The sequence below is a fragment of the Homarus americanus genome, unplaced genomic scaffold, assembly GCF_018991925.1.
Source record: "Homarus americanus isolate GMGI-L3 unplaced genomic scaffold, GMGI_Hamer_2.0 scaffold18547, whole genome shotgun sequence".
In the NCBI taxonomy this organism is placed as follows: Eukaryota; Metazoa; Arthropoda; class Malacostraca; order Decapoda; family Nephropidae; genus Homarus; species Homarus americanus.
In genome coordinates, this window is record NW_024725521.1 from 788913 (window position 1) to 811942 (window position 23030).

The 23030-nt window shown below is 36.8% G+C and overlaps 1 protein-coding gene across 1 annotated transcript in view; it reads left to right on the plus strand.

The window, feature by feature from the left end:
• Nucleotides 1–23030, plus strand: part of LOC121865206 (vacuolar protein sorting-associated protein 8 homolog) — a 39517-nt gene that overhangs the window by 14013 nt on the left and 2474 nt on the right. Inside the window, exons 11-23 of the mRNA XM_042364542.1 lie at nt 2007–2214; nt 4621–5240; nt 8032–8151; nt 8545–8684; nt 11180–11363; nt 12662–12807; nt 13986–14151; nt 14635–14748; nt 15508–15573; nt 16479–16617; nt 16949–17083; nt 19701–19887; nt 21451–21577. Coding sequence (XP_042220476.1) covers nt 2007–2214; nt 4621–5240; nt 8032–8151; nt 8545–8684; nt 11180–11363; nt 12662–12807; nt 13986–14151; nt 14635–14748; nt 15508–15573; nt 16479–16617; nt 16949–17083; nt 19701–19887; nt 21451–21577 — 2352 coding nt within the window. The remainder of the gene's footprint in view (nt 1–2006; nt 2215–4620; nt 5241–8031; nt 8152–8544; nt 8685–11179; nt 11364–12661; nt 12808–13985; nt 14152–14634; nt 14749–15507; nt 15574–16478; nt 16618–16948; nt 17084–19700; nt 19888–21450; nt 21578–23030) is intronic.

The following is a 23030-nucleotide window of genomic DNA, read 5'->3' on the forward strand; positions in this document are numbered from 1 at the left end:
CAAAATCGATATTAATTTATTGATTGCAACATTACACACTCATTATATTACTTCATTGTCAGTACAGATGATTATATAACACACTCGACAAGATCCAAAATTAAGATATTATCAAACACATCCTGTTAGTTCAGAATGAACAACATGGCACTTTATCTAGCATTCAGTGGTAGTACACCTGGTTGGTGGACTCAACTCCTATATTTCTGCTAGTTAATCCCCAATCATAGATACCAATACTGCCCAATACATATAGCCAAGATCAATGGACCGGACATCAGTCACAAGACTGAGTCCACTGTTCGCGGGAGTTGTTTACACCGACAGCCGAAGCTCGCTCGCAAGGAGTGCCCGGGGGGTAGACTCGGTGCAGTGTCTCCGCACGGCGTTCCCTGGGTAATCTTGTCCTCGGATTTTTATTTCGCCATATTAAAGACATCCTTCAAGAACCATCTTGCCCATAGGCGGCTACCGAACCTCAGTAGTGGTGCCAACACAGACAGTGCCTGGAGATGCGTTGAGGAAGAGTCACGAACGTACTTATGTCTAACTCAAATACTGTATTCATATCTATACGTCTGGCAGCCATACAGACGACACTTACTTTACTCGAATTACTTGGCACATGATTACTTCACTATGTTAAAACATGAACACTGATACTCACAAAATCGACTAAGTTAAACTGACTTAACATGGCGGCGGGAAACAATCGTTCACATACCTGGAGATGCGTCGAGGAAGAATCACAAACGTGTGATTTTTCCTTGTGCATCCGTATATACGTGAGCCTGGGGTAGTTCTGGCTCACGCATACATACCAGAAAGGTTAATCTCACCAACAACAGAAATTCTATTCAACTCCTGTCGCTGTACATTCAACTATGAACGTCAATGTCACGGGTCAGGTTAATTTTCCAAGTCTATCCCTATAATCTAATCAGAGATTGAGTCTGTCAGGAAAAAGTGAAATGGACGTTAAACATGCACTAACAACTCTACTTACAGGAAACCACAAACCACAGCCAAGGAATTCTTCCTGAGAAGAACCGTTAGGTCTTGGAGATTTTGAGTTTGACAGAATCTTTTCAGGAGATTAATGACTTTCTAAAATAGACAACTGACACTAACTAAACTACAAACATCCGATTCTCTGATGTTTCGGCATCAAAATAATCTAACTTCAGTAGCACTTGGAAACTCATGGCTATCCCCAAGGACGATATAAGGATATGCCACTCAAACTGACAGACTCGACACTCACTTACTTTCAACATCACTCACAATGGATCTTGAATGTTCCAACTGTAATCAGACCTATCTAAGTTGCCTCAACATATGCAACCACAGTTGCAATTTCAAATTCTATGTCATTACTAAGAAATAACGAAGTCTCGGGTGCACTCTAAGATTGAGGGAAAACGGAGGACTCAGGCATCCTGAAGCGATGAAAAAACGGACTCCTCAGACGGGAGACTCAAATAAAGTAAGCATAGCTACATGTTTTGTGGGCTATTGAGCGTAATATGAATCGTCTGATTTTACGTTAACTGACGTGTACGACCGTGGTCATTACAAAGTACTTTAATAATTAAAAATGATTTTGTACAGGGTTTCTTCATGTCTCCTGGTGGTATGCTCAACACTTTTAATATTGTAATATATTTACATTTGTATACATAATAATAATTCTCCCATATTATTTAACCCTTCACTCAAGAATGGAAGAGGAGTACTGTACTGGTAAGAGAGAAGATAGAACATTAGACCCTTGATTTAAAGGACTTCTTTGTCTGTGGATTCTGTGTAACATGAATAATGTTAATCTATCATAGAAGACCTTTAACAGTTTTTAAGTCTTTGAAAGATTTTTGTGAATTTGGTAGTTGGTAATTTGATTTTGATATCCAGGAACCCTTATTCATATCTCCCATAAGTTAAGTTCAATATAAGTGAATTTAATATGTAAAAGATTCATCCAATTAACAATACTCTTTAATTTACAGCTGGTGCAAGAAAAGATATGTGAATTATTGAGCCAGTACCTAGACTCTGCCCTGGATGACCTGCCTGACCGTAGTAACTTGACATTACTCACACAGTCCTACACTCAGCTGGTCCCACTGTGTGTTCAGGTGGCTGTAGGAGCAAATTTGAAGGAGGTTCTCTTTGGACGAATTTGGGAAACCTTTAGTGAGGATGCAATATCCAAAGGTTAAGTTAGTTCAGTTTATTTTAATTTTTCCTACAACTTAACCCAGTGGCTAGAGCAATAGTAAATATATAATATTATATGCACTCACATTTTTTATTCATTTGTTGCCGTAAATTCATTCTTATTGGTCTAAAAGATGCTTCTGCTTTTGTAATTCCCTTAATGCAATAAGGACCCAAATCTGGTGGTGTAGTCTTGTCACTTCACACATGCTAGTATCACCCATTAGCGACATATTTTTCCACTAAACTCGCTTGATGTTATAGTCTTCACTCTTTTACACACATTGCTACCTCCTGGATGCCGATATCCCTCAATTCTAATACATCCTTCACCTCATCCTTCCTGCTCCTTGGTCTCTTCCTTTCCCTTCTGTCTTCCATCTCTGGATTATGCACTCTCTTTATTGATCATGAGCTACATCTTCTTTCAGTAGGGCTGTATCACCTGAGTAAATCTTAATCTACTCTGCTTAACATTTCTGCTGTATTTCCTTACTTCTCTCATTCTTATTGTCAACATCCTACAGTATTTACTCTACCTATTGCTCACATGTTTATAATTTTTAATTTTTCTCATTCCTCTTGCTTCACACCCATACAGTATTTAATAATGTTAACTTGTCGGTTCCCTGTACTTCCCAAACTTTGTCTCCTTTAACATGGTTTGCTCTCCCCTTGTATTGCTGAATCCCTCTACTGCATTACTTTCTTTCCTTCTCTGTGGTTCAGTTCATCATTCATCATTTCATTTGTTTACACATCCACTCCCAGTTATCTGAAAAACTCCACTTTCTCTATTCTGTTTCCATTCTCTACTTAGTTTTTTCAGTTTCAATCATATTCACTTTAAACTTTCCCTAAGGTCACATACTACCAAATTCATTCACTTATATTTGTAAAGTGTAATTTGATCTTTAGAGCAACAGCAGCTGACTCATTTCCAATTCACAAGGCATCACAGTACACATTCTTACTTTTACTGGGAACCAGTTTTCACTTCCCCAGTAAACTGTAACACATACCTGTACAGTATTTCAAAACTGGGCAGCATTCAGCAGTTTTTCTTTAAACTTCATCTAGTACTTTTTCTTAAGTCAATGTGAAGCAGCAATGTGGAGAATATAAATGCATTCACCCTGTCTAACTGTTCAACAGCATCTGATCCTGAGGTGGACAAACACTGTCACCACTTCATATATTTAGATATCTCATTTTTGATGAGAAAATTTTTTAATAGGTTTTACCAAGTACACTACTGGTAGTTCACTTAATATTTCATGAACATCAAAGATGTTTCAACAGCTTGAAAGCACAAGTTAGTGATTCCATCACTTGAAAATCTATCACTTCCTCTGGTGGCAATTTATGCTTAGCAACAAAGAAGAATGCAGTTAATTTTTGTAAATTCACTCGTATTGTGATTTTTAATGGGTTATTTGTTAGGGGCCATGGATATTTTCTGGCATTTTGAAGGTTTGAGCCACTTTTCTGTATGGTTTGGCAATACTGACGACTGTCAGCTGAAGTGATCAACTGACTTAAAAACCCCAGATGAAGTGATTTGGTTTTATTATGCGGGTTAGTGTGCAGCTCATGCTACAACAAGCTTTAATATTTTTTATAGGAGTAGACTACTTGTACAGATTTTTGCAGAGGGTAGTAATGGTTGATGGTCTGAAATGCAACCTTAAATTTTCCCATTACTTAATGGAAAAATTACAAATCTAATAAATAGTTAAACTATAAAGCTTTTCTATGTTTAATCATATCATTTGATATACAATTGATGCTATATAAGAGCTTCAGTATGATAAATTGGGGTAAAAATTGTAGTAATGGATGGGCTTGGTGTATAAATAAAGGAGTCATAAGAAATGGTCAAGGAATATGGCATATGGTGGAGTGTCATTATGAGCTACTCTGTTGTCTATGGAGAGAAATTATATGATACAAAGAATTACTGAAAATTTGAAAAAATTGAAGGTACCGACAGAATATACAAAAAGAGTTCTTGATAAATTGAGGGACATGATAATACATAGTGTGGTACAGTACTGTATAGGCAGACAGAGAAAACTGATGTGATGAAGAATAGGTGCTGTAGGGTGGACCACAGATGAAGTGGAAGGATAGATTAAGGTAGTTCAGCTGTGTGTAGAAAATTGGTACAGTAGTATTACAGAAATGTTAGATATTTCATGACAAAAGTGTGTAGATGAGATATTTCGAGGATCAGATTATTTAGTAAATTGTTATTTCAATTGTTGCTTATTTGTGTAAAATATGATGAAGGACCAGATAATAAGAAATTAAAATACTTTGTGTAGTTTGAGTTTTGTATTGTCTTATTGAATTATGTTTCAGGTTTACTGTTGTAATGATATACTCTTTTATGCTCTACAGGTATTTTTTTGGAAGCATTGGAGCCTTACATACTGAGTGATCAGTTAGCTGACATGTCACCAAGCATATCTCAGTGTCTACTTGCCCACCAAGAAATGTGTGGCAGGCTTCAGGCAGCAGAAGCCTGCATCGTCCACCTTAATGTAACCTCCGTTGATCTTCATCAGGCCATGACGCTGTGCTGGACTCATGGGTTATATGATGCAATATTTTATATATATACCCATGGCATGAGAGATTTTGTTACTCCTCTTGAGGAACTTGTGACAGTACTATGGAATGCTATGGATAGTGGAAATGCATTAACAGATGGTCAGGTGATGTTAGGAAACAAAATACTTGTATATGTGTCATGCTGCTTGGCAGGACGAGCTTACCCACATGGTAATATTGACCCCCAGGAATTACAACAAGTGAAGCATGAGATTTTTAAGTGTATTACATCATTACATTCAAAAAATGCTAAGGCCACTGAAAGTTCATATCCATTTCTGAGAACTTTATTACGATTTGACACTAGGGAATTCCTGAATGTGCTGGCTTTAGCATATGAGGAGGCAGAATTTACCTCAGAACTTGGGATGCAACAGAGACAACGAGTTGTGGACATTTTACTTCAGGTAGGTCATTCAGAGTTACAGTATCTAAGATGGTATAGATCTAATACCTGTATGTACACATTATAGATTTAGTACAGTATTTTCCCATTGTTGTTTGTATTTACTATTTGAAAGTATTAATATGAACATTATTTATTTTAACATGTATAATCAGCTGTATAGAGCCTAGGACCCATAGTGTCATATCCTCACCAAACAATTGTACTAACAACATGTAATGAAGAATCCTGCATTTTGGTCTGGCAATCAACAAGCAAATAATGAAGGAGGGAGAGAAAAAAGGAAGTGAACATGAATTTGAACAAGGAACACAGTTTATATATACAGGCAGTCCCTGGGTTTCGAATGTGTTCCGTTCCTGGAGAGGTTCTTAAGTTGAAAATATACATAAGTTGAAACGTGTTTTGTGCATACCGTACTTACAGAACAATGTTTAACATCCCACTGTATATACTTAGTCCTTATATACATATAAAATCACTTAATTTAAAAGAAACAAAGAAATAGAATGACAAAATACAGTACAGTAAACCCTTGCTATTTGCGGGGGTTAGGTTTCAAGGAATGGAGTGAATTGGCAAAACCGCAAATAGCAACTTATACTACCTTAGTGCTCTACTGTATACCTACAGTATACTGTGTATGAAAAACTTAAGTCACCAATACTACTCTCTTTCATATGTGGAAGTTTGGAGCTTGATGAAGTGTACTGTACAGTAGGCTGAAGTCTTGTTACTAAAGCATAGGGAAATCATCAGGGTCACTGTTGGAAGAGGGTGATGCAGTGATGGTTGGTTGGAGAGGTGGGTGGTGGAGAGGCGCGTGGCAGGGTGGTGTATGGTGGGGGCGGCACGTGGTGGGAAGGTGGGTGGTGGAGCAGCGGCTGACCAAGTAAATGAGGGAGACGAATCAATTGGGCGAGCTGCTGGTTCATTTTTGAAAACATCGTGATTGGTAGTTGTTTCCTCTTGGGTTTGAAGCCTCTAAACATTTCACTGCACTAGCATCACTAGCACTGACACTAGGCAATCTTTTAGGGGCCATTTCACACAGAAACACTAAAGTTTTCAGTACAACACAAGAGATGCTGCGTCCCGGGCAATGGTTGAGCGCAAACAAAGGGAGAGGAGACGCTGCAGTTGTGTCAGGAAAGGCTTGTAAGCTAGCCACCATCTGCTTGCCGCGAATAGTCGAAATCATGAATCGCAAACCTGCGAATAGCAAGGGTTTACTGTAAATGAAAGTAAAAAATAAATCATCAGGTAAATAAAATAATATTGTACTATAAATTTAAAGTTTGACCTTGTAAAACTGCTGAATGTTTGTAAGTCGGATGTTCGTAACCTGGGGACTGCCTGTAAGAACAAAGATTACTGAGGATATCACAGTTCACAATAAATTTACTGAAAAATGTAGTGGTAAGAAAAGCAGTTAACCATAACACACTTTTTTAAAGACTACACCGTATACCCACAGGGTGTCTACTGGTCTGGAAAACCTGGAAAAGCCAGGCAATTTTACAAATGAACCTGGAATTTTAAGTGAATTCAGTTGAACTTCAAAATACTATTATTTTGACAGCAATCTTACCATAAATTAATGCTGTACTGTATAATAGGTAAATAATTAAAGTTTTAGGAACAAATTCCAGTAAATAGTCCACTCCAATAACTGAATTGTTTGTTTATTATCATATTTCATGTTAGCAATCAAATAACCAAATATAACAGGTTATGGCTACTAATTCTGCAATGAGTATTGTCAGAGATGAATTGTTCTTTTAATTATGTAACTATTTAAGTGGATTATTTCACATATTAATTATGAGTCATATTCTGTAGGTGATAAGGAGTGTGATTTTTCTGGCTTTTTTGGAACGTCCAGGTCGACCCACATGAATTGTACAATTCTGAGGAGAAAAATATGGAGGGGGTCAAGGACTTTGCCGATGTTCATCACTAGACTTGGGTGGGCACAGAAGGGTCTTCAATTTATTTATTAGTGTCATTTACTTTGTATTATCTTTAAATTTCCCAATAGTACATACATACATATTATTGAAAAACCTCTAATTTTGTTATTGTCGTAATAAATACCGAATTAATGTACCTGGAATTTTTCAAATTTACTCCTGGAAAAGCCAGGAATTTTGTTTTGTCTGACCAGTAGACACCCTGACTCAGTGTTGCCAGCAGAACCACATGTGTTCCACATATCACTTTACTTGACATGTTGTGGCAGGTGGTGACAAGATCCTCTTCTTCACATCCACCTGTAGTGCTGTCTTCACCCGATCTATGTTTAAAAACTTGTGTGTATCATCACTAGTTCTTCAAGAATATAGAAACTTAAACAAAATGGTTCAGCAATTTTTTTTTTATGTAAAAAAATACTGTAGTGTAGATGCTGGCCCATGTGTATTGCTGCCTCCAGAACTATTTAGGCCATCACAGATCATATTCAGACAATAATGATGCTCATAATTCAAATTATGCAATACCCAGGAAGCTGGTATGTTATGTGATGTGCTGTTATGTTATTGTCCTCTAACATCTATAGTTACTTCAGTTATGCAACAGTGCAGTATACTGATTATCTGTGTGGGTGCTTTTTTAGTTTGAGTGTTTGTTAAATGTATCTTGAACACAGTAGTGTATTGAAATCAATATACAGTATTACTGTATTTATTTTTCTACATAATCCTAAATATTTATTTTTCTTTAGAAAATAATTTAGAATTAGTTATTTAACTGAGGATGTCAGTGAATTCCTAAATTATATGTTTTTCTAGGTGATGGTGGAAGGACAGGAATTTGGACCAGCACAATTAGGATCTCTGTTTACTTTCATAGCCCGCCAGATGTCACGACAACATGGAGCCATTGCCATCAATAGACAACTTTTTGACCAGGTAGAATAATAAATTTCAGTATTTGAGAAGGAATTCAGTGTTATTGCAGACCCCTGATGAACCCTCACTTTCCTCACCTTTTACTCTCTCAGTGGCTTTTGAGCCATCTTATTATGCCAATTTACCCATTACCCATTTTACTACTTCATATGATATGTCAAGTGCTTTCTTTAAGACTACAAATATGAAAGACAGCTGAATCTCATTCCCTAGATATTTCTTGTTGTAGTTAGATGACTGTCAATATTGCCTCTGATGTCCCCCTGCCTGGCATGAACCCAAACTACATTTAGTTTTTATCCACTCTCCCTTGTTGATTTCTCAATTATTCTTTCCAAACTTTCATAACCTGATCTAACAGCTTCAGGATTGTAAAGCTTTTTTGATGGTCAGGTACTGTGCCATCTGACAGCTCCTGATGCTGAGAGCCACCATGAAGAGCGACAGACTGCTTTACTGGAGCTACTACAAGAGGGAGGCCTTGTACACTATGAAGCTGTTCATCTGCTTGAAAAAGCACGTCAGGCACAATTGTAAGGATAAGAATACAATATGCTATTTTTTAGTGTACAGTATTACAATTCACATCAGTTTATAACATTCAAGTGACCGTATCTTTTTTTTTTCGTTTACTAAGAAGTGGTACTTTAATTATTTTTAATTAATAATCCTGCTGCTTAATTTTTTCTACCTCTTGTGGGCTTTAGGTCAACTATTTTTTTTTGTTAAATTGCAGGATAACCAAACTTAATGTAGTGTTTTTGTCACTATACAGTGGTCCCTCGGTTAACGAACACAATTCGTTCCACAGAGTCGTTTGTTTACCAAAAATTTTGTGAACCGAATCTGTTATTTCAATGGGGTATTGGGAAATTGGTTCCAACTCACAGAAAAAGTATACCGGTACATACAAAGTACTGTACCTGTACGTGTATACCGGTAATAGAATCAACAAAACATTAAATATAAACTAAATACTGTACAGTACTGTAGTACTGTACATTATACTGCACAATAATAAATAAAAAACAATAGAATACTGTATTTTAACTTACTTTGAGGTGTGTATGTTGTATTCCCGGCACCTTTGTTTACATATCAAACAGCTGATTGTAGAGGCAGTCGATGATGACATGCCATATTCTTTACAGAGCGCATTGGTTCTAATGCCTTCTTCGTGTTTCATAATAATTTCTGCACTGTATATTATCAATATGTTAATTAAATTTCAGAATGACCAATAATTTTAATATAAAAAATGCAGAAATATTCAAGAGACCAACTTTCTTGATATTTACTCCTCTGGAAACAAATGTAAACATAGAACTAATTACTGTATTGGCAGACTGGCCCATCAGCTGATCAGCTGATGCGCACAACAAAACGTGTTTGTCGTAAGGATTTCGTTAATCGAAGCTTTGTTCGTTAGACTGAAAATCCTCATGGGAGCTAATTCGTTACCCGAAATTTCGTTAATCGAACCGTTCGTTAACCGAGGGACCACTGTACTGTGTATTTAATTAGGTTAACACCTCTGCTACATATATAAGCTTCATTTTGGCTTTATTCCCCTTTTTTACATACAAGTTAACTCATGGAAACCCTTTTTCTTTTCACACATTTGTACTGTACATCTGAATCAAGAGAGAAATGGTCTCCAAAGATCATTAAGTGTAGTGACAGCAAACTTGCTTTAAATTTTGTGGTAAAATGAACAAACATACACCCTTAAAAGACGAATATACAATGATCATTGTACTGTACTGTACGTGCATTTTATATGCCTGTACAGGTATTTAAAATATTATATCTCTGTAAGCTTGGTATAGCACATGGTGACTCATTTGAAACAAGTTGATGTGAATACAGTTCATAAGGTAATTAAAAACAAAATTAAGTATACACATTTATAATACAGTGATCCCTCGGTTAACGAACGCCTCGGTTAACGAACGCCTCGGTTAACGAAATTTCGGCTAACGAATTACCTTCCATAAGAATCTTCAATTCGGTTAACGAAAAAAATTCGGTTAACAAATTCCTTACGAATTCCTCTCAACATGTTTTCGCTTGCTCACCAGCTGGAATATTAGTCCGCCAATACAGTAATCGGTTCCAGGGCTTAAATTCGTTCCCATTTGAGTAAATATCAAGAAGGTTGTACTATTCAATAATTTTCCAAGTTTTATATTACAATTTTTAGTAATTTTAACAATTATTTAACATAATTCAAGTACAGGGAACTAGTTTTTAGCATGCCAAACAGCCACTTGACTCACCCAGCATGGCGTCAGTTTGTGTCTCTGCTCAGTGGAGGTAACATCTTGCTTGAGACTCTCTTGAACATGAACTATTTTTACGTTTTTACAGTACAATTATTGGTCGTTCAGAAATTTATTTTACATATTGACAATATATAGTGCAGTGCAGTGTTGATTTAAAGAAAATAATCTTGAATTACACCTAGTGAACTTAAAATTTTATGGGTGAAATGACGGCATGAAGCATGGGGTGATTTCTCTTCCACCCCCCACTTCCTTCTCTTCTCCCTTCTCCTCCACCCCCACTTCTAATTCCCATCATCATCAACCAGGAGCCTTCTACATACACACCTCGAAGTAAGTGTACTTAACTGCATTTATTTTTACTTTGTATGTAATTTTCGGTGAGCTGGAACCAATTACACAAAATCCCATTGAAACAATGGTTTCGGTTCACACAATTTTCGGTTAACGAACGACCTTCTGGAACGAATTGTGTTCGTTAACCGAGGGACCACTTTATAATAAAGTTTTGACATGGTACAGGTATACTGACATGTATGTGTGTATGTCTGATCAACTGACCAAGTGAAATAAACAGTATGGTAATTTTAGCCAGTGGCAGGCCAAGCATGAAATGGAGAGAGCTGCTGTAAGGTTATCCCGTTTAACCCACTCAGGCATGGAAAATGGCAGTAAATGTACGTTGATGATGATAAATTGGTCATTGTGAAGTTTTGAAATTAACAGTTTATTGTACCTTGCAGCTATCGTGTATGTGAATATGTTTATGAGGAAAGAGGAGAGCATGAGAAGATCGTAGAGTGCTACCTTGAGGACAAGCTACGGAGACATCAGGTTTTCACCTACATTCGTTCAGTACTGTCCTCACCACAGTTTACTGATCTTCATGCCCACAAGATTAAGCAACAATTTCTCAAACACATCAAAGTTAGTGATGGATATATTTATTTTTAGATATAATGTTTGTTGAGTATGCTGTATCCATATTGTGTGTTACTTCTATTGTTTACCCTCATACCCCCTATACAACTCACTTAAATACATAAATTTCTTTCTCAGTGTGCTGTCATGAAGTTTTATTATACAGTTAAAGCTCAAAATTCCAAGCACTTTGGGCCAAGTAATGTGCAGATTTCTTAAGTTCATGTGCTTTTGAATGGTATGAAGCCCAGATTGTGGAGTGATAATGAGGGTTTTATTATGAGTATTGGTATATGCATGTTGCCTTCATGTCTCCATTACACATAGTTCACTGGCGTGTACTTAACATTTGACACTGCAAAATCTTGTGCATTGGGGTCTTTTGAACTTTGGATTTTTGAACAGTAATTGTACAGTACAGTATATAAAAGGCTAGATGAATGTTGAAAATAAAATAAAAATTCAAATGAATACAGACATTCAATTAGCGTGGAGCCACAATATATATTTCCATGTGCCCATTGGCAGACCAATTCAGTGAAGAAGTTGTAGGTCATTTGTATCTTTCTCCCGTACTCACCTTTTCTAAATAGGTACAGTAAGTAGGTACAGTACAGTACTTAAGAAGCATTTGTAACCCCCCCAAAATATCAGGTTCCTCAGCCTTGACAAGAATACATTTTTTTTTTGCTTGATATATTTTATCATATATTTAGGTGAGGCTTAATTTTTCTTTCTTTGATATATTATTGGAGGAGTCATGTCCAATATGTCCAATAACTAAGGTTCATTTTTCTGTTCATAATGGAGGAAATAATGAAAATTACTATAAAATCCTTTGCTGCAGGAGGCAACCTGCACTGGAGGTTTTAAGAAAGGGAAGTGAGTACAGTATATCTATGTAGAGTACTGTATCTCAAAAAAGTATCTGTCCACACTGTTTAAAACATTATGAGACCATGGATGATAGTTATTGGGATATGCATTTACATTTACTTTGGTGTATAGCTTAACATAAGTAATGCAATGTATATATATTTTTTTGTAATTAATATGATGTTCGATTATCAAATGTAGTAAGATCAGTATGCCACAGAGCCACACATACCAACCCTCCCGGGACATCATGAGTTGCATGTAGCCTTTTGGAAGTCATCGGACCACCTATCCGGGCAGATTTTTTTTTGAGATACAATACTGTACATATTGGAAATTTATGTCCACTCATTGAATGTACTTCAAATTTTGTTGAGTGATTTTGTTCTTTTTGTTATCTAGAATTATTTCATGGTTATCTCTTCCAGACACTCCTTGAGATTGACAGTAGTCGTGTAGCCAGCTTACTGTTGACCATGTCTCAGCTGACTCCTCTCCTGAGTGATATAACACAACAGCTGAGAGAGGATCCACAGCTTTTGTATAATGCTCTTCATGCACTTTTTACCTATAAGTGAGTAAATTTGTACATCTCATTCCCCATTTGTATTGAACAGTTGCATTTGGCTACTTAACCCCTCCGTGGTTATGCCCAAAGATCTATTGGCTACCGAAGTGAAGTTCCCAGGGTTGACCTTCTAGATCGACAGAATGACTCAGCTGAGCGTGTGATTGTCCTAGGATGTTTATTATGATTGATTATAACAAATTTAATTTAGCAGTGTGGAGCCATGAGAGCTTGTATATCTGACTAAACTGGGATGCACACCCAACACTCAGGGTATGCAATCTAAATGTTTCTTTAGAATTCCTGAAAGGGATGTCAGTGATAAGCATCTTTGAAGGAGGGTCTTGGGCATAGGTAAAGGTGCTTGTGAGTTACTATCTGGATGAGGCCAGTCATGGTTTGTGTAGCATTTGGAAGCTTGTTCCTTGAGCAGTATTTTAGCTCCAGTTATGGGGTACGTATGTAATTGTACTAACACTTGAGCTACCATCTTCTCTTTCTAACTGGCCTTTATGCATTGAGTTAGGCTTAAAGTTATGAATGGAAGATTGGCCTTGAAATCCCATTTTATAACTCTTCTTTCTACCGGGTTTACTGAGGTAAGAATTGATGGGGTTGACTGTGACCACTGAAGAAGCTCATTTATTCTGGTGCAGTGGTGAGACTCAATGTTTCCAGCCTTTATTGGTAATTATTGCAATCACTAACCCCTACACTATGTGACACCACTTTTAGTATTTTATTTGGCTAAAGCCAGACAATTTTATTCAGCAGAGGGGACCCCTTAAGTGGTTAACTCATTCTTAGAGACCTGGATGTGACAGGAAAGCATAAGCTAATTTTTTAATAGTTTCAGTCACTTGTCTAGGTCGTATGAGTCATGGATTTTCAACCTGTGGACTTGTTGATTTTGAATAACTTGACAGTCTTGACCATGCTTACAAAATTTTTTTATTACCTATCTTTTATGCTACTGCACCTCATTAAATTTGTAAACTACATACCCAGTAATATACCTGTGTTTTTATGAACATTTACACCCATGAAACACCTTTTGTATTGGATATGGTGCGTAAGAAGTCAATGGTTGTTGTCACCGCTTATTTTAATAAAAATATATTACATTCTTTTAGTGGATTGAAAAAAAAATAAATAAAAATAAAAGTGCTCTTCTAAATCTTCAGATCAACCCATGCATCTCCAGGAGGACGTGGTGGAGACCTCAGTGACAGCCCATTAACCCCCGAGCTTCATGAAGAGTATATTGACCTCATGTGCAGAGTAAACCCCACCCTAGTGTATCCTTATCTTAAGGGTGCTGAAGGTTATCGGTTGGAACAAACTTTAGAGGTACAGTATGTCAGTACAGTACATAGTCGGTTTGGTTTTCAGGTAAATTTAGCCCAACATCAACTGCTGTAGTGGAAAGACATTTTGAGATTCACAATTTACTCCCTCTGATTACAATATTAATTTTCTTGCATTTTTTATATTTTTATCCCCTCACACTGTATGCAGGGAGTACATACATTGATTTGCACATCTGTTTATTACAGCCACCATCAGACCCATCATTCCTTCACCTTCCCTGAATGATTATGAAATGTGAAACAAACAGTTTAGATGGACAGTAGATGTGGACATTGAAACAAAGGTTAAGGCAACAGTTAGAAGGACTCATATCTTTTACAAACATTGATTTTATTGGACTTAGATGTTTGTTAAAAATTTATTAGCAGGATTAAGCAGAAATAATTGATGTTGAAGAAGGGCGAGTATTTCACAAACAATTTTAGTTGTCTTATATAGTTAAATGATATCTATTTCTTTCAGATCTGCAAGAGTCACAATCAACAAGAGTCAACAGCTTTTCTCCTAGAGAGAGCAGGCGATATTAAAGGTGCTTTCGACATCCTTCTAGTCATCCTGAAGTCCAAAGTTGGCGATGTTAGTATCAATTGTCATAAATATATTTGTATAATTTTATTATGTCATGTAGAGAGCAAATTTTTTTTAGCTTGAATTTAGTTTAAATTTACAAGTGGATAAATGAACGTACCGTAATTATATTTACAATACAGTAGAAGTGAGAGGGAGAAAGATTTTTTTTTTTTTTTTTTTTTAGGAATAAAGGGCTTTTCTTCTCCTCACTGAGTTATCCAGATCACAGGGACTGTTGCCTCCATTCTTCCCTGCTCCAACTTACAGTAGAATATTTTTTTGTACATGCCACATCACAAGCTATGTGAATTACATTGCTGGATAACCTTATGCTTGTGACATGGCTGCCTTTATTAACTAGAGAATGTCTCTATCAATACTCAGTTTTCTGTTATGTTTTTCATTATACAGAAACCATTAAAGATTTTTCCCATTTAATTCTGTAATGATAAAATGATGAGCAATACCTGGTACAGTATAAAGTTTTGGTTTATATTAAAAATGGCAAATTGGTAGACTTATGCTGTACTGTACATCTTGTTTAACTCGATTTATATTTATTTGAAAGATATACCTTATTTTCTTCCTGGGTACATGAACAGCTTCTGTGACCAGGACAGCACTTATAAGGAAGAAAAATCATGTGCTCCTAAGCATTTTTTTCTTCATGCTCTAACCTGTCATTTTCTTTGTCATCACTTCTGAGTGTTATGAAACTATAATTTTCAGTAGTCATATTTATGGTTTTATTGATTTTCTTTTCAGCTTTTGTCTAGTGTAGATGATGATGCTGTGAATTCAACTTTGTCATTAGGTCATGTTCAAGCTCAGGTGAGTCAGTAGTCTTTCTTATTATAATGTAGATACTGTTAATGCTTCCAATGTAGTGCTTCTCATCTTGTTTTATATTAATTGGTTGTTTCCAAGGTTTAGCTTTGTAAATTAGATATGTTTTAGTAAATACAGCCAGAATCAATGTTTTGTGTGTCATGGGGGAAAGGTAAATCATCTTACCTGATAACTTGACTTCATGGTCACAGTTACTAGATTAAAAGATCCCTTGTGCTTCCCACAATTTATATGATGGCAGCCCCCAGGCAAGAAGGATTAGCATGGCCTAGGACAGTGGCTGAGTGGCCAGTTACAGCACACACCACACAACCATAATCTCAGGATTAAACCCAAGTTTTATAAAATATGAGTTCTTAGCAGTACCAGCTGCCTTATGGAACCTCTTGTGGATATATACAAAGTGAGTGTAAATGTAGACTTTAGTATTATTAATTTTATGCACTGAACATGGATTCATGTAAATGACATGAGTGGCTTCATGCATTTATCGATTCCATATACTGTACATGTGAGGCTGTGGCTGAGTGAGTGCAGTTCTTGCCTCTTGTCCTAATGGGTACTGGTTTGTTCTCAGGACATTTTCAGTCCACCCAGCTGTAAATGGGTAAAAAGCTTCACATCTGGAAAAGTGAAGGTGGTCAGGTGTAGTGATGGCTAAGTTTCTTCCTTGCTTACCGAAGGCATTGTGCTATGTCCATTGTTTCTAGTAGGCAGTCATGCCTGTGGGACCCTATTTCCCTTTCATGCACAAATGTAAATGACTTTCCCCATAGATTTACCTTGGGACGATATGCAGTGATTAGCTTATATAGCTGTTAAGATTGTTGACTGTCATAAAAGACAAATGGAGGAATGCTGGGTAATGTGAGTAACCTTAATGACAGGTTGTGAAGCTAGTACGAGTATGTCAGCTCGGCTCAAGTCAGCTAGAGGAATCAGGACGTCGAGAGTTGTGGTTCCCCCTGCTTGATGTTTTACTCTCTACTCAACCTCCACTTACTAACCACCAGCACCTAGCTCATGGTAGGTGACCTCGTAAGGAATCTGTGGGAATGGTATTAGAGCACACTGCAAATTGGAAATATATATTTAAAGAAAAGTAGGAAAGTTCTTTACTGTATCCCTATATTATGGCCTTTCATTATACTGTAGTACTGTATATTTGTCTTTTGTGCCTCACTTTTTAACAAATTAACAGATGGATTCCCAACAAATTTCAAGTTTTTTCAGCACCCTTAGCCCACATGAATTACAGAAGAATTTTCTTGTACTGCTGTTCTGCCTTGTATTCTGAGATATGACAGATGTTAAAAGAAAATAATAATAATTTGAACATCCATCTTGTTTTCTACAGAGATGCGTGAGATGGTTGGTCATGTAGTTAACAGCATGATGACACATATATCACTGCCAGCCATCTTAGAACGTGTAATGCATGACCCAGGGTACTGTGGTGGAAACTTTGCTCAGATCAAACATCTTCTTAAAGGTAAGTACAGTACTGTATTGGATTTTTTATATGGATGTTAGCAAAGCAATGGCAGTGCATGGGAAAGTGAGCAGTGATTTTCAAAGACTCGCTCACCATTATAGTGGAAATGCATTCACATTTTGCATGTTTTTGGATTTTGGCTTTTCAGACTGGAGATCATGAATCATACTAAGATGTTTATTTCAATATGAAATATATAAATGTACAGGTATTGTAACTTAGAGTAAATGAAACATGGCAATTTATATAATAAAGACAAAGCATTTTGTGAAACAATGTTTTAGACGTCATATAATTCTTGCATCTTAGAGCCTTACACCAAACTAATTGGATTTAAATTGAGTACAGTAATCCCTCACCAACCACAGATTTACTAACTATGGTTTTGAGTATCCACCATTGTACACCATTTTATTAACCATGGCCACTTCAGATTTCTAGCCTGGTGTTGATGTATTCTTTGCTAGATCACATCTATTAAGTGCTTTGTATTGTTTGCTTCATCATATAGAATGTCCTTAAATAACAACTTGTAGTCCTCTACCATACCCAGGTTGTTTCCCTTTTCTAACCTCTTTAAATTAATTTGCTTATTTTCACGCTACACATTATTTACTTTTGTACAGTATATGGCTTCCTCCTGTCCTGGCAATATTATTACTTAACACTGAGGGTTGGGGAGGCAGCCACACCCCTTGTGGTCTGGTTGTAGCCATCCCGCTCACCGAGTCATTACAATCAGTGCATTTCTGGAAAATTCCGAGAAAATCTCTCCGTTCCGAACATTCAAACGGATTTCCAAGAGATTGCATCATGTTTCCAATGCGGAGACGCGTGCTGGGCAGGCTCAAAGTGCTCGTGAATGGCTGTTGTATCTCACAGCGTGTCTCCTCGAACTCTTGCATCATGACACTCTTACTCGTACATCATGACAGTCTTACTCGTCCATCATGACACTCTTAGTTCATTGTCTGTTGCCATTGTACACGCTTCTTCCCTCGCTCACTGCTGTTTTAGTATACCTGTATAATCTGTTTTGTGCAGTACTATACATAATTGTTCTAGCATATAATCAACCAAGAATACCATTAAAGAAGTGTTAAGATGTAAAAAGTGATTACATATATGTACTGTAAGTGTGAAAGTACAGTACTGTACATATCAGAGTGGGCAGTGTATGCCTACTGTGTAGAAGGTGTATGTGCTGTACATTATAGTGTGTGTCGAATCCCTACTTCATGGAGGGAGATGAGAGGGATAGTTAACAACACCTGCTACAGAAGGTGGTACAGGACAAAGGCAGGCCATCCTATATTATCATATCACTATTAGGCCTGCCTGCATCATTTTTGGGTTACTCTTTTACACTGAGTCATATTGCTCATTAACTTAAGGTGTGGTTATTGTATTGGCAACAGCTTAAAATTTTTACACCTAGGTGGCCTTATGGCCAGCCAGCCTCAAAGATGAGGGGGTAACCTTTATATACTGTATTCACCCTATAATCCATCTTTGTTACAAGTGGTACAGGTATCTCTCGTTTAGCGTTAATTCGCTTAACATTAACGTAATTCAGTTTAGCAATTAATTTTTTTTTACACCCTTTCTCACTTAACATTTGGTCAAAATTTGGTTTAGCAATAGCTTGACTCACTGAGAAGGGGGAAAACTGGGGATGAGGTGGTCTGAGCGATGGCATGTTGCACAAGTAACATGTAATGAAACTAAGTGTATAAAAGTTGTGGAAAAATCATTACAGTACTGTACTCTAATGTGACTTAAAAATAAAGAAAATATAATATAAAACCATAAAATAAAAAAAATGAAGATCAGTGGTGTGTATATTTGTGAAGTGAACGTATTTGTGGTGGCAGTGGTCTGTAACTGCGTTGCAAGCCCAGCTGTGCTCCCTCCCCCAATATGACGCCATGGCATACACACTGCCTGGCTGAACTATGTCGCATTGCCCAGAGGATGGTAGGAGCTATTTTTTGTACATAAAATATGTGCTATTGTATTTTATCATATGCTTTGTATCAATTTGATTGTTTATCAGCAATTTTTGTTGATTTTTGGCTTATGCAATTTGAAATTTGTTTAAATTTGGCCCGCCTTTTGCTCACTAAATCGTTGAACTCTGAGCTACATCCTTTATACAGGAGTTTGATGTTAATAAATTATTCGTTTAACTCTGAAACCTTTTGTGATAGTTATTAGGGATTACAGTACTGTAATATAACAATACTGTACTGATTTTAAGTTATTGTTACAGTATTACTTACTCATATTTGCCTATATTTTCAATGCCCCAGTCGGATAACATGGGACTAGAGTTTCCATTAGTTGAAGAGTGAGGGCCATGTGTTTCACCAAACCAACAACACTGTAGTCTTCAGACACAACCTGCATGGCTAACTGTAGAGCATCTTTGTGTCCTATTGTCCTGCCTGGGAAAAGGAGAAGCAAATTTAGGTGTAGCGAACTTTATAGTCATCTACCTCACAGTAAAATTTATTAGATTGCCACCTCCTGTTAATGATGTTAAATTCAAGATACATCTTAAAATTACACTTGGTTACTTTTATTCATGTAGATTTCTTTTTTTTCTTTCAAGGTATGGTTGAGAGGTATGTTTATGAAGAAACACTTTATGCAACAGTGGTGCGTATCATAGCAGGGGACCAGCTGAAATACCTCACGCTTCAACATGGCCAGGCTTGTTCTCCTCTTGTAGTCTATACAACCACTTGTGCAATCTGTCACAGTGTGTACCATCCATCCAGTAAAGCTGTAGCACATAGGTGAATAAATTACTTTCTGTTACACATTATATTCTTTCAGTTTTGTAGAGAAGATATTTGATTCCAAATTTATTATGATAAACAGCAGCATTAATTATGGAATATTCAGTAGCTTAAATGCTGTAGTACAGTATTATTTTCTTGTATTGCATCATGGGTGAGTGATAGCAGAGTTCTTGTAAAAAAGAATTTAACTTTTAGTTGAAATTTTCAGCTCTATGAATTAATTTCTTGACTGACTGACCAGCTTAGAAAATATTTTTCTTCTTGACCTGTTTGCTTGTGCAGCACTGTCAAAAATACTACCAGCCAAGCCCTAAACACAACTTAACCAAGTTTTGGCTATCTTTGTTTACTTATCTGTAGAAGATAGTTTAGAGACTCACTACTATGATATTTATGGAGGAATGTATTTTAAAGACCGAAGACCACCCTATTTCTTGCAACTTGCAAAATTTTCTCTCGTTGTGTTAGCCAATAATCATCTTTACATTTTCTGCTTCTGAATTTTTAACAATGACATTAGGAACTTAGGGTTTGGAATTTGGCTTACTTGTTTAAAGACATTATAATACAGTGGTCCCTCGGTTAACGAGCGCCTCGGTTAACGAGATTTCGGTTAACGAGTTACCTTCCATAAGATTCTTAACTTCGGTTAACGAGCAATCCCTCGATTAACGAGTTTCTTACGAGCCAACCTGAACATGATTTCGCTTGCATTTGGCGGTCCACCAGCTGTAGTATTAGTCCGCCAATACAGTAATCGGCTCTAGGGCTTAAATTCCTTACCATTTTAGCAAATATCAAGAAGTTTATACTATTCAATAATTTTAAAAGTTTAATATTAAATTTTTTACTCATTTTAACAATTATTGAGCATAATTGAAGGTAATGAAACTAGTTTTATGCGTGCCATCCAGCCTCTCAACACACCATACAGGCGTCAGTCTTTGTATCTTTTCAGTGGAGGTAACATCTTGCTTGAGACTCTTCAACTAAATGCTTTTTTTCTGTTTTTGCAAGCAAATTATTGGTCATTTTGAAATTTATTTTACATATTGACAATATATAATGCAGTGCAGTGTTGATTTAAAGAAAATAATCTTGAATTGCACCAAGAGAACTAAGATTTTATGGGTGAAATGGCACCATGGGGTGACTTCTCTTCCACCCCAATGCCTCTCTTCTCCCTTCTCCACCCCCATTCTAATTCCCATCATCATCATCATCCAGGAGCCTTCTACATACACACCTCAAAGTAAGTGTACTTTTCTACCTTTTTTGTTGAATTTAGGCAATTTTCGGTGAGCTGGAACCAATTACCCAAAAACCCATTGAAACACTGGTTTTGGTTAACGAGTTTTTTGGTTAACGAGCAACCTTCTAGAACGGATTGTGCTCGTTAACCGAGGGACCACTGTAATCAACTGTTTAACTAACTACTTGTCTGTCTTAAGTGTGTATGGCAGTGTTTATTTTGAAGTACCTGTACAGTATAAACAAAAACATGAGGATATTGCCACTGTACTTTGGCTTTATAGTCTGTTCAACTTTCTCTCACAGCTGTGGTCACAGTTACCATGCACATTGTGGAGGAGAATCTTCTTCTTGTGTCTTGTGTACAGGAAGCAGTCAGGAAGAACAGCCAACAGAAGAGACAGAAACTAATAACACTAAAACTCAACCTATGGTAAGAATGCATTTGTTATTACATTCTGGAAGGGGAGAGAAAGAAAGATGGGAAGAGGGAGGAAGGAATGAGGAGAGTAATAGAGTTAGAGGAGGTTTTCCCATCCCATTTCCTTCCACAGAGGAAGAGAAAATGTGATGGATAGAGGAGGATATCATCTCACCACCCCAATTTCCACCATTTTCCTCCATCTTTCCCTCCCTTCCTATCTCCACAACCCTATCCTTTTGTTGCTGATTTCAAATGTTAGAGGTATCACTTAATTGTAGTTTAATCATATAATTGTAATTCATATTAATATTATTATTAGTAGTAGTAGTAGAAGTACAGTAGTAGTAATTTTAGTGTGTAATTTAGTTCTATATTTTTTTGTAGAGTTTATCTATTAGTCCCTTAGGGCAGTTTATTACAAAATATAGAATGCACTTCTTTTTGGCGAGGAAATCCTCAAATAATAGCAGAATAAGAAGAGAGGAGACAATGATAACCGAATGAACCTAAAACTTGGTCCCTCTCTCTCTCTCTCACACAAATTTATTCATTCCTCACAAGCATTTTTTCATGATATCCTGTAGGCATGAAAAGTATTTTTCTATCATCTTAAGAGGTGGGTGCTAATTACAAAGGCCTTAGTCAATGCCGTAAGACAGTTCTGTACAGTATTGGAATGTGACTAACATTTTTGTTTGGGTCTTTCATTAGTTATTTCATACCTGCCACTTAAGGTACAGTAAACCTCCCTTTTCACGGTATTTTTGTAAGTTTCACCTGTACACAGTTATTTAATTGGCAGCATTATTTTATAAACAGTATAAATTAGGGGTGCACCAGATAAGGTAATGGATAAAAATTCTCCTCAAGACTGTCATTCATGGAAGGCCCTTCTTTCTTCCACACATCAGTCTGGGGCTGCACTTCTTAGCTATGGGAGGGTTATAGTTGTAAAGGCTTAATTTATTTTGTAGCTCACTAAATTATAATATAAATGTCAAATTAAAAGGGTAATTATACGAATAACAGGGACTACAGTAATATCTCCGTTAGCCGGAATCCCTCAAATCCGGAAATCTCCAATAGCCGGAATTGAAATTTTTTCGGAAAAATCATTCCCAAAGCCGGAATTTTGTGCGGGGGGAAGACCTGACCCGGCCTGGAGGTAGGGTGGGAGATTAGCGATCTCCTATTACTGTATACTGACCTTCTGATGGAATGTCAGGTTACCTTTTTTGGCTGGAGGATTAGTGGGACTCATGACCTGAAGAGGTCTTGAATAAACACAAAAACTAAAGTATTTTTTAGGGAGATTGTGATAAGTGTAAGTATAAATGAGCAAAGTTGTATCCCTTCAACATTACATTACATAACATTTTAAAATATGGAGTGAGAAAGCAGAAAGGTGTGGATGATTGGAGAGATGGAGTGGGAACATGCACCAGTGTTGCCAAGCGATAAG